At 40.5% G+C, this 12,455-nt stretch overlaps 1 protein-coding gene across 5 annotated transcripts in view; it reads left to right on the forward strand.

Annotated features, from left to right (window-relative positions):
• The window catches only part of CEP95 (centrosomal protein 95), a 36,674-nt gene extending 25,671 nt beyond the window's left edge, over nucleotides 1–11,003 (forward strand). For all 5 annotated transcript variants that reach the window (XM_069541830.1, XM_069541831.1, XM_069541832.1 and 2 more), the window contains 10 exons: nucleotides 472–622; nucleotides 3,127–3,266; nucleotides 4,024–4,113; nucleotides 4,893–5,022; nucleotides 5,778–5,947; nucleotides 6,060–6,134; nucleotides 7,720–7,872; nucleotides 9,958–10,104; nucleotides 10,356–10,427; nucleotides 10,687–11,003. In XM_069541830.1, the coding sequence (XP_069397931.1) occupies nucleotides 472–622; nucleotides 3,127–3,266; nucleotides 4,024–4,113; nucleotides 4,893–5,022; nucleotides 5,778–5,947; nucleotides 6,060–6,134; nucleotides 7,720–7,872; nucleotides 9,958–10,104; nucleotides 10,356–10,427; nucleotides 10,687–10,863 (1,305 nt within the window). In that variant the 3' untranslated portion in view covers nucleotides 10,864–11,003. The remainder of the gene's footprint in view (nucleotides 1–471; nucleotides 623–3,126; nucleotides 3,267–4,023; nucleotides 4,114–4,892; nucleotides 5,023–5,777; nucleotides 5,948–6,059; nucleotides 6,135–7,719; nucleotides 7,873–9,957; nucleotides 10,105–10,355; nucleotides 10,428–10,686) is intronic.
• The last annotated feature ends 1,452 nt before the right edge of the window (nucleotides 11,004–12,455 follow it).

A 12,455-nucleotide genomic window follows, 5' to 3' on the forward strand; every position in this document is an offset into this window, starting at 1 on the left:
AAAATCTTCTGTAAGTCAAGCAGATGGGACATAGGCTGAGAAATTATCTCCTAGCCTTTTATGATATAACCAGATTTGGTACATATTCATCCAAATTTTATCAAATTCTGATTAAATAACAAATGATTACATTAAACCATATATATTTAGATGCATATGTATTGTTTCTCTTTGTCACTAAAGACATTTTGATATAAAATTGGATGAGCTCTGATTTTCAAAAAATACTGTAGTTTGGAGATATCATTGAATAAATATATTAAGTCCCTGTGTGACTTAAGGTGATTGGAACTGATAGCCTGTGGCACTGATATATATCCTTTAGAAACTCTGCATAAGCGTCTGAAAACTTGTGCCTGAACCTGTGCCTAATTATCAGAGAAAGCTTTTAAAAGGTTTTATCTGTCTAATCCTTCCAACTTGCATTCTGCTGAAATCAGTAACAGAGGTTAAAAAGAATTTTCTTGATAGATGTTAAAAAGTGCCCTGGGTGACCGAATGAAAGAAAAGACTGGCTCCGAAGAGAATATTGGAAATGAAGAGGTGGGAAGTGGAAATGACGAGACCCTGTCTCAGCACAGTGATGGCATTGTGGAGTACGGACCGAAGAAGCCAAGGCCAGGTAAAGCCTGTATGTGTTTCATCTAGATTGGTTTGAATTTTATCTTGTTCTTTTGTTTGGAACATATTCTACTGTTTCTTCATTTTCCTGACTTTGTGTTGGTTTCTGAGCAGTATGTAAAACAGCCACTCTCTCAGTCCTGAAGGAGTAGTCTTGGACAGGAGAGGACTCTTAGCATTCAGCCCATCCCTAGCTCCTGGTTGGTTCTCAAATCTTTGTGGGTGTCCAAGCCACTCTCTTCATTCTTAATGGCTCCTGGTAGTTGAGGGTGTGCCCTAACCCTTTTTGATATGGGTTTTTTGTCATTTGGGTCACTCATCTAGTGTCTAGATTCTTTTCAGAGGAAATTATTCCATATGTAGTATATGTTAGTGTCTTGGGAGGAGATGAATTCAGGAGCTTGTATATTAACATCTTGAACTGGAACCCTCTCACCCTTGTCTTTTTACTTAAAAAAATTTTTTTTAATGTTTTAATTGAAGGATAATTGCTTTATAGTATTATGTTGGTTTCTGCCAAACGTCATGAATGTTGATGAATCAGCCATAGATATACATATGTCTCCTCCCTCTTGAACTTCCCTCCCACCTCCCTCCGTATCCTACCCCTCTAGGTTTTTACAGAGCCCCAGTTTAAGTTCCCTGAGTCATATAGCAAATTCCCATTTCACCTCTTTTTTCTTTAACAGCATTGTGTTACCTGTCTAAATATGTTATTTTTAAAATTTACATAGATACTATATATATTATTCTGCAACTTTTTTTTTTTCCTGTTAACATTGTTTTAAAAATCTGTTCGTACTTCTGGTTCACTCATTATAACTACTGTGTAACCGAGTTCATGCTTCCTTGGTGACTAAGACGGTAAAGAATCTGCCTGCAATCCAGGAGAGACCTAGGCTCGATCCCTAGGTTGGGAAGATCCCCTGGAGGAGAGAAGGGCTATCTACTCCAGCATTCTTGCATGGAGAATTCCACGGACGGAGGATCCTGGCGGGCTACAGTCTATAGGGTCGTGAAGAGTCGGACATGACTGAGTGACACTGTTCACTGATTTCGTACAGTGTATCTCATTTATATGAGTGTGTATTTTTGTTTATGTGTATGTGGGGTTTTTTTTGCTTCCAGATTTCATAACTACAAACAGTTCTGCAGTGAACAACTTGTAATATGTGCAAAAGTTTCTCTAGGATCCACATCTTCCAGAATTGGTAGATCAGGGGTTTACACTTTATCATTGCCAAATTCCCCTCCAAAGTGATCGCACACATTTGTACTTATATGAGCAATGCATGACAGTTTCCGCCTTGCCACGTCCTTGCAGATGCTTCCTACTGCTTGTTCAGATAACTATCCCATTTTCCAGCAACTGAAATTCTGCATGTTTTGCATTCATTTTTATCTACTTTGGTCATCCCTTGTTTCTCTAGAAACAGTCCATTTCTCATCCAGAACTTACTTTTCAGTTGTTTTTTTTTTAACCGTAAGAATACTTTTTCCTTGTCTTGATTATTTCCTCTCTTCCCTGAGATTTGGCTTAGGTGGTCTCTAGGAACCCTCACCCTGTAATGTGCATGTTATACCATTTTGAAAACATATTGTAAGTTAAAATGATTGGTTTATTGGATCTTCAATTTCTAAAGAATACATTGTGGACATAGTAAAAACGTTATTAAAACACCATTTAAAATAGATTGTGCAAGTTAGTTTTACTTAACTTGAGAGATTTAAATCAAGAGAGTAAAGAGACAAAAGCTCAAGGACACTTTACTTCTCTGGAAAAATTTATTTAGAAAGTTATCAAACCTTTCAAATTTCCTTGATGTCAGAGCTGTATTGAATTATTTACTTTTCCAAAAAGGCACAGAGTCCCCCTCTTCACAACTAGCAGATTCCTAAATGTATCTATAAACAATGGGACATAAAAAAGTTTGTGGAGGGAAGTAATTTGTTAGATCTCACAGGCAGTGTGGAATATGGGGGCTGGATCACTAAGTAGGGAAGAACAGGACTGCTTAAAAAGGCTAAATAACTTCTGTATATAAGGTGCTGCTTTATAAGGGTAAGGGGTGTGTGTGTGTGTGTGTATATACACACACACATATACATACATACACACTTACATCCCCCTCCTCAGGACCTACATAGGTAAAAGGTTAGCAGACACACTGCTAGGATGGTTTAAATTTTTTTTTTTCCCTCTCTCTACCACCAAGAATACTAAGTATAGGCCTTTGTGTGCAGCAGGCATTCCACATGTTGCTCCATTTTCAACCCAAAAGTGAATATAGAAACTTAGTACTTCTTTGAAACATTTTGAGCACATATTTATGTGCATCTGTCTGTTTGCTTGGTATATTAAACATACAAATAGAAATCACTTAGAGGAGAGCACATTTAGCACATTCACAGTCTCTTTGGATTTGGTAAAAATCAACTATTTGGTGCCAGCTTAACATTTTTGGCGCTCAGAAACTCACGGTATGTGTCTCTTTTGTGTTGCAGGACTTGCCATGCATAGAAAGGCACCCTCCAGATCTCATTCACTCTCTCCATCTCCAGTTAACAAAAACAAACAATTCCAGATGGAGAGAAAAAGGCAGCGAAAACCCAAAGAAACAGATATCCGCCGATTTCAAGCACAGGTATATCCCATCTCTTGACTGTTACTAGGCAGCAGGTATTACCATTATTTACCCTCAGCCAGATGCTACAGTGAACATGCTGTTGATTAAAGGCATAAAATGCATTTAAGATGCTTGAGCTGAGTGGATGACAAAATCATGTGACCTGGCTTTTATGTCCCCCATTATAAAACTCGTGCTCCTGAAACTCTAACAAAGCTAACCTTATATAGCCCAGTGCTCAGTGGATTAAGACGGTGTATCAGTGTAGACTGATATTTTCAGAGAGAGGTTTAGAAATAAAGAGAACTTGAGGTGGATTAACTGTGACAGACCATTTGAGTTACAGATAGGATGAAAATGCCCGAGACAGGAATGAAAGATGGTTAGGGTTCAACAGGAGAATGTATGATTACTGAGGAAGACTTTCTGCTGTGGAATAGTGATTTTGAAGTGTAGCATAAATTTAGAACATTTAAGTTGTTCGCTATAGTATGTTTTATAATGGTGAAAACTAACTCAGGATGTAATTCAACATGTAACTTCCATCCAAGGGTGTATCAAAATCATTATAAACTGTGGGAACAAAAAAATAACATGAGGTAAAGTTTTATGTCTCAGTTAGGTATCTGTTAAATAATATATGTTTATTGATCAGTAGCCTGAAAGGAACTTTAAAAAAAGTGATTCGAATGGCAGTCTTAGGTAGATTTTTTTTCTTCGTTTGCATTTGTATGTTTTAAATAACTATAATATCATATGGCCTTTTCCCCTGTAGGCAATAACTGAGGCATTTGAAAAGGAACTAAGAAGAAATAAAGTTCAAGAGAATATTGGACCTCTAGGAATAAATGACGAGGAGGAAACAGTGGGTAAAAGTCTCTACTGTTAATAAATGCCATTTGATCAGATCAGTGGAAAAGTACAGAGATGATCTTTTTGAAAGGAAAAAAGAATCAACAAAACCTTAATCATTAGCCTCTTAAGCAGAATTTCATTTCATGGATGTGGATTTTCTTTTATTCATAGGGTAACCAAGCTGCTAAACTGTGGTACCAGAAACTCTAGTGTTTTTTCCTGCCTGCCTGAAACTTCCATCAGTTTTAAGGGCTTCTGTTGTTTTATCAGTTCACCAAGGCTTTAAAGACAGTCTGGGCTGACAAGCTAAAGAGGGGAGAGTAAGAGAAGACAGAAAATCCCAGTTCTAAGCTTGGTTGGAACAAACCCAAAGCATAAGTTTTCATTGCCTTTCAAGGGAATAGTTACAGAAGCTAAATGAAAGCATGGAAGAAAATACTTATGCTAAAATGTTCACAAACCAGGATATAGAATACAGTATGGTTATAACTAAACATTGGTTTAGAACTTTTGTAATCCACATGGAAAAGCCTGTCAAAGAAGCAAGCACTCAGAACATTGCCGGTTGTCGTATTTAGCAGGTAGGACTATGGCAACTATGAAACCTGAATAAGATCCAGTGCTTTTTCAAACTCCATGGGCTGCCAGAAACTAAAGAGGTATTTACCTTAGAGTCTGAGTAAGGTAGTTTGGTTGGGAATTACGTTGACTATTTTTGCTGATATGTAATATTTAAGATGATATATGAAAGAGCTATTGGACTTCTCATTCTATTGTTTTATGTCTAAGGAAAAAATATACAGAGAAGCTGTTCATAAAGGAACTCCAAAACGAAGTCAGCCCTGGAAGATTTACTCTAGAAAAACCACAACTCCAAGTCCAAGAGGTGCCTTGCCAAAGCCAAATAAAGCAGTTCCAAGTAAGAACCACAAAATTGTACTTTATGGAAAACTGGCATCCTTTGAAAGTGTGTGCTGGCTGCCAAGGACACAGCACTGAAAACTAACATCTACCAGTGAGCTGGACAAACTGCCCTCTTCTGCCTCTGCCGTATGCTAAATTTCTATAAAGAGAGATAAAACTCTTAAATGAGCCATTTCTTTAAAACTCTATAAGTATATGCCAGTACATTGGCACAAAGGAGTGCACTGGCTGACCTGCTGCTCCAGCTTTAGTTCTCTCTGTTCACTAAGTGCTGGCTGCCTTTTCTTTGTTTCTGGGAAGTTGGTAGAACCAAAGGGATGCTCCAAAGCAAGCAGAGGGCCTATCCAGCTCCTGCATATTGACAGTTGGCACCGAGGTGCATTTTCAAAGACCACTGACCTTTAACTACATCCTATTAGACACAGATTTTCCCTCCTGGGAGGGTTGGAGAGTCTGTTTGACCACACACACAGCATCCACCCCAGGCACTGAATCAGCTGAGCAGTTAGGATGGACTTCACAAGACCAGCATGTCCTCGGTCAGAAATGTTGAGCTTATTTTCAGCCTTACTAGTAGTTGGCTTGTCCCAATCAGAAAAGGAATGCAAAAGTAATAACATACTTTTAGACTTGTTCTTTTCAGGCTCAGAGCCATATCACGTAGATAAGCTTTGACTGAAGGTTGAATGAGATTTCTTCTTAAAAGCTGTCAGTAAGTTTCTCAGATTAAAATTTTTTTTTACCTTGCAGTGAAAGTGAATGAACACAGTCTCCTGCCCCTGATGCTGGAGCAGTTTCCATTTCTCTATGTTTCTGGCCAAGCACTAAGCAAAATGTGGAGGCAGCAAATCGCACAGGTTGAGCAACTCAAAAAAGACGCACACAGAGAAAGTCAGTCAAAGAGGAAACTCCAGGACGAAGTAAGATGCTGTCAGTTAAGCACAGAAATACAGGGCAAAAAGAGGCAGAGCTTATCCTTGTTGGTCCAGTGAATAGAGTTATTAACCTCCTTCTCTTCCATCCCACTTAAAGATAGAAGAAGCCTTGAGAAGGCATGACCTCCTTACTGCGCTTATCAAGAAAGAATATGAACATAACAAGAGACTGGTATGTCAAGAGCAAACTGGGTATTATATCTTTGAATTTGTGAATTATATTAATTACTTTTATTTGTACTAGCCAGGCAATATCCCTACTGACTCATACTTCCAGCATTTGCCTGTGGAAGCATTTAGGTCTTTAACCAACATTGACGTGAGGGTAAGGTACTAGGTACTTCATAAACACAGTTTTATTTTTTCTAATTTATTTTTTAATTGGAGGGTAATTGCTTGACAGAATTTTGCTCTTTTCTGCCAAATATCAGCATGAATTAGCTATAGGTATACATATGTCCCCTCCATCTTGAATCTTCCTCCTGAACTTCCCTCCCTATACAGTGTCTCTATAGTAACACAAAAGAGATGTTTTCTGTGAAATGAAAAAACTGAAGTTTTGAAATGTTAACTTGCCCTCAGTCTTGCCATAATCAGCAAGGGCAAGGTTAGATTTTAATCCAGGTCTGTCTCTACCTATGAGCCCCTTCAGGGTACCAGGTGGTTAACTCAAGTGTTCTTTTTGTCCTCTCCCTTCTTTCTCAGGTCCCAAATAGAAAGTTGAGGTTATTTATGCCTCCATTATAATTTGGGCTAACAATCGTATACTAGATAATGTTATCCTCTTAAGTATCATGAAGGGAGAGGACAGAGATCAAAGACAGTAATAAGCCAGAGGAAGAGACTGAGTATAGAGACAAGCTGCTGCTAAGTCGCTTCAGTCGTGTCCGACTCTGCAACCCCATAGATGGCAGCTCACCAGGCTCCCGTCCCTGGGATTTTCTAGGCAAGAACACTGGCGTGGGGTGCCATTTCCTTCTCCAGTGCATGAAAGTGAAAAGTCAAAGTGAAGTCGCTCAGTTGTGTCCGACTCTTCGCGACCCCATGGACTGTAGCCTGCCAGGCTCCTCTGTCCATGGGGATTCTCAAGGCAAGAGTACTGAAGTGGGGTGCCATTTCCTTCTCCAATAGACAGGCAGCGAGAACTGAAACTCTCAACAGTTCCTAAGAAGGAAGGGGAAGCATCAGGAATTGCATGTGGGACTCTGGTGCTGGGGAGAAGAACACGCGTGTCTGGACAGGTAGTCTGAAGGCTTTTCCTTCATGACTTCATTTCATCCTCACTACTTTGCTAAGTTATCACCTGATTTCCTTAGTTTTGCATCTTTTGAGAGTGCCAGTTTTCTACTCCTTTTAAGTGGGCATGTGGGTATTACTTAGGTGACCTCCTGGAGGAACCGGGAGATGAGATTCTTGTTTGAGAGGGGCTCAGTGGAGATAGCTCTTCTTTTTCCGCTTTTTTGGCTACACAATGGCAGGCAGGCTCTTACTGCCCCTACCAGGGGTGGAGCCCATGCCCCCTGCAGTGGGAGCACAGAATCTTAACCACTGGGCTGTGGGGCAGCTCTTCTGACTCCGATGACGAACCTACCAACAGAGGCTGGCAGGCTTCCGGGGGCCACGCTCTGCGCAGCCAGCAGACCACAGGCCCTCCGCAGCCAGCTTGCTGCCTGAAGACATCGTGATGGGGAGCAGGGTTGATGAGAACCTCGGAGTCTGTCTTCCTCTTGTCCTTACCTCTTTTTCCTTTCCCGTAGCAAGACTTCAAAGACCGAATTCATAGGCAGAAATTGACCCAATCAAAGATAAAAGAAAATCGACAGCAGATTGTTCGTGCCCGAAAATATTATGATGATTATAGAGTTCAGTTGCGTTCAAAAATGATGAGAATGAGGAGCCGGGAAGAAATGGTAACTATGGCTTTTCTGTCCAATCCAATTAAAAAGATAAATTTTGTCTGTTACCTTTTTGAACCACCCTCATTGTGGTTGTCCTCATTGCTTGTCCTAATTTGAATGCAAGTCTGGAATGCTGGCTAGAGTTCAGACTTGTTCACACCTCATTTTATTACTGCCATAGTGCATCCCAGTCTATTCTCAGTCTCTACTACTATTTTAAAAATCAAAGTATAGTTGATTTGCAGTTGAAGTATAGTTGTGTTAATTACTGCTTTATAGCAATGACTCAGTTATACATACATTCTTTTCCTTTATGGTTTGTGAAAGGGTATTGACAAATATCCTATACAGTGGGACCTTGTTTCTCCATTCTCCATATGAAAGTTGACACCTGCTAACCCCAGCTGAGTCTCTGCCTCCCTCTCCCTCAGTAGACAGGTTCACTTGTCATATTTTAGATTCCATGTATAAGTGATATGTATGGTATTTGTCTGTTTGACTCACTTAGTAAGATAATCTCGAGTTGCATCCATGTTGCTGCGAATGGCATTATTTTGTTCTTTTTATGACTGAGTAATGTTCCATTGCATATATGTCCCACATCTTCTATATCCACCCATTCATCTGCTGATGGACGTTTAAGTTGTTTCTATGTCTTGGCTATGGTGAATAGTGCTGCTATGAACATTAGGGTGCATGTATCTTTTCACATTATAGGTTTCTACAGATATATGCCCAGGAACAGGAGTGCTGGATTATATGGAAATCCTATTCTTAGTTTTCTGAGGAACCTCCATATTGTTTTCCATAGTGGCTTCACTAGCTTCTATTCCCACCGGCAGTGTTGGAGGATTCCCTTTTCTCCACGCCCTCCCCGGCATTTGTAGACTTTTTAATCATGGCCATTCTGGCTGGTGTGAAGTGATACTTCATTGTAGTTTTGATTTGCATTTCTCTAATAATTAGAGAGGTGGAGCATTTTTTCATGTGCCTGTTGGTTATCTGAATTTCTCCACTGCGCTTATCTTAATGTGAGGTCTTAATTCCCTCTGACCTCCTGTGTGTCAGTATTTTGCCAGGATGACTGCTTTAGGGGGCTGGGAACATGTTCTAAGAGACAGGAACTTAAGGTGTGATTATATGACCTTCGATTCTACTCAAAATCAGGAAAATAATGGATAGGTATGCTGTGAGATCTTTCCACAGGACACTTGCTATTTCATCCTTATCAAGCTTGTGATTTCAAACTAGCAATAAATTTCATCTCTAGAGTAAAACATTACGGTAATTCGACTTCATGGGACTGAATACTCTGAAGGGAGTCATACTAGTATCCTCATTTCTAGAGGATCCTTACTAAGGCTTTGAGAGGTTTAATAACTTCACACTGAGGTAATACCACCGACTAATGAATGCATGGCTGTACTTTGGTCAAGAATTCTTACTAATCAGTGGAGGACAAGTGGGCATATCCAAACCCTTTGAACAGTTGTTTATCTGTAGCCTAGTTAGATAATAACAACGCGGCCCTCAGCTACGCACAAGGGGACATGCAGCATTTACCTCTGCTCTAGGGTTATTTTCCCATATACATGGCTGCAGCAAAGAACCTTTGGAATACAGGAAAAGATGCTGAACAGCATTAATCATTGAAGGAATACAAATCAGAGCAACAGTGACATAAACTCTCACCCATAAAGGTGGCTAAAATAAAGTATTGGCAAGGATGTAGAAGTTGGAACACAGACGCAGGGCTGGTGGGGTTATAACAGGGCAACCACTTTGGAATACAGTCTGGCAGCTCCTCAAAAGGTTAAACATGATCCAGCACCTTCACCCCAGGTAACTATACACAGATGTTCATACTGTAACAGCCGTATTTATAACAGACAAAAAGAGGAAACACTACCAGTGTCCATCAGTTGGTGAATTAGCAAAATGTGATATCCATATAGTAGAGTATTAAAGTATTACTTGCTAATATTTCCCCCCAAAAAACTTTGTGAAATACAGTCAGTATGCATACCTCTAGTTGGGCAAAATTTTATTCCTCCATGAAAACTCCACATAACTTTTTCTGACTTAAATAATTAACAGATATTTAAGAAACTGTTTGAAGAAGGCTTACAGATTCAAAAGCAAAGGTTACGAGACCTAAGAAACTATGCCAAAGAAAAGCGAGACGAACAAAAGAGACAGCACCAGAATGAACTGGACTCAATGGAGAACTACTATAAAGACCAGGTGGGTCCACCGCTGCTAGAGTACGTTCTGATGTGCTTGGTCTTGACCACCTGGTGTCATGAGTCTCTGTTAATTCAGAACTTGCCATACACAGGTTAGACTGACTGAAATTTAGGACTGAATTAGCTAGTGCTTGACCCCAGTATAGAGTCTGTACTGCTGATTTTCATTAAAGATTTTAAGCCTGTGAACATAATTGTTATATTTGGACTACAAATACAAGGTTTGGTTTTTTTCTTCCCTGTAAACAGTTTTCATTGCTGGCAGAAGCCATATCACAGGAACGTCAAGAGCTCAAAGCCAGAGAGAAATCACAGGCCCAGGTAATAATTAACAAGATAGAAATCATTAATTTACATTTTTAAGAAATAGAAGTGGAGAGGATACTAATAAGGTCTATTAACGATTCAAAACCTGTATTCTGTGATTTTAACTTTACCTGTTCCAATCTCTGTGAGAGCTGCTGCTCAATTATTAAAATTACTGCAGAAGCTTAATGAGCAGGAAAGTAGAGAGGGAATAAAAATAGATGAGGGCCGGGATCGGGGTTGTGACCAGCAAGTGACATGAATTCTCTTTTAGATGTTATGTAAGGTGAAGAGAGAGCTGAGATCTAAGATGGAGAAGGAAATTCAACAACTGCAGTACATGATAACACAGAACGACGATGATGCTTTTTTCCGGGAATTGGAAGCCGAGCGCTTCAAATGTCGGCTTCATTTGGCTTCGTTTCAGTACAGTAGAAACCCCTTCCTATGATGCCAGACTTGCTCAGTGTGGACTTACCAGGGCAGAGCTAGAACTGAGCCAGTAAAACAATCTAAACCAGAAGAATCATTTCTGAATGACTAGTACTCTTTATGAAATAACTTTTAAAATAAATACTGTTTTTTTTTAAAGTTTACTGCTTTGAATTTGACCTAAAACTTTAAAAGAGGTGCATGAAAGCAATTAACAAGCCTCAATTGAGCAGCAAGCTCCTGAAGCCTATTGCTTTAGGTGAACAAAAACAGCACTTGAGGACCAAAAGAAAAGATCTCTGATTCAGAAAAGAGCTAAAGTGTGGGCTTGTCATTAGAGGTTCCTTAGGGTTAAACCCTGAAAATATGATGGTTAAGTCTGTGTAACTTTGTCATGTGGAGGCTGGAAGACGAGAATTACGCACTATGGCCTCTGTCATTTGGGAGGGGTAACAGGTGTAAGATCGTCCATCTGTGCTCAAAAGAGCACTCGTGATGGCAGGTGGGAAGGAGTACACCACCCCTCTTTCCGGTGAGAGCAGAGGAGGAAGAAGGAAAAACTCGCTCAGGGTGATGTCCTTCCTGAATAGGAGGGCTTCAGTAAAAGCCAGGAGGTGCGGGGAGACTTCAGAGCAGTTGAGGAAATGGGAACTTTGCTAATCAAAGCCAGCGAATGGCAGAGGGCACCAGAGGAGGATTGGAAGGGAGAAGAGGGGCGCCCATTAGGGCATATGGAGAGGGGAGTATGTGGACAGGGACAGAGACCCAGGGAAGCCAGCTGGCGTGATAGGGCAGGGTCTGCTTACCTTGGGGAGAAGAGCAGCTGAACCCAATGCTCTGGTCCCATGTGCTGCCCTTTTGGAATAGCAGCTGACAGTGTGGGCCTCTAGGCAGGCAGGAGTTCCCTGGATAGCCAAATTTAGAGCATCATTAGAAGAGACATGCAGATAGCTGCAGTGTATACATTGTGACAGTCAGTGCCGGTGAATGGACAGAATGCGGGAAATGCACAAGAGCTAGAACATAAGGTCTAAAACTGTTAGAGAAAAATAACGTCTAGCTAGATGCACATGCTATATTCTTAAGTAAAATGAGCAAATCTTTACAAAGCTGTGGTATGAGCGGGTATAATGCAGTGTGGTCAATACAGCGCAGGTGGAGGGTGGCCTCTGGCTCAGTCAGTGAAACAGCCACCTGCAAAGCAGGAGACTGTCTGCAGTGCAGAAGACCTGGGTTCGATCCCTGGATCAGCAAGATCCCCTGGAGAAGGAAACGGCAACCTGTGCAGTATTCTTGCCTGGGGATTCCCATGGACAGAGAAACCTAGCGGGCTACACGTACTCATTCATAGGTGGTTTCAAGGGTCAAAAACACCTTAGCAACTTAACCACCGAGGTCTGGAAGAACAGTCCCCAGGTGTGACTCAGATTATTTAACTTTGCGTAATACACTACTCGAATTTGTTATAAAGGCATCACTATGCTTGTTTTTTCTTTTTTCCTTTTAATGCTTGAGGACTCTCAAGTTAATTCAGCTAGCTCTTTGCCAAACTACGTAACTGGGAATAACAAAAAAGAACAGGTGAGGGAATTTACCAGGAAAGGGATGATG

The sequence above is a fragment of the Ovis canadensis genome, chromosome 11, assembly GCF_042477335.2.
Source record: "Ovis canadensis isolate MfBH-ARS-UI-01 breed Bighorn chromosome 11, ARS-UI_OviCan_v2, whole genome shotgun sequence".
In the NCBI taxonomy this organism is placed as follows: domain Eukaryota; kingdom Metazoa; phylum Chordata; class Mammalia; order Artiodactyla; family Bovidae; genus Ovis; species Ovis canadensis.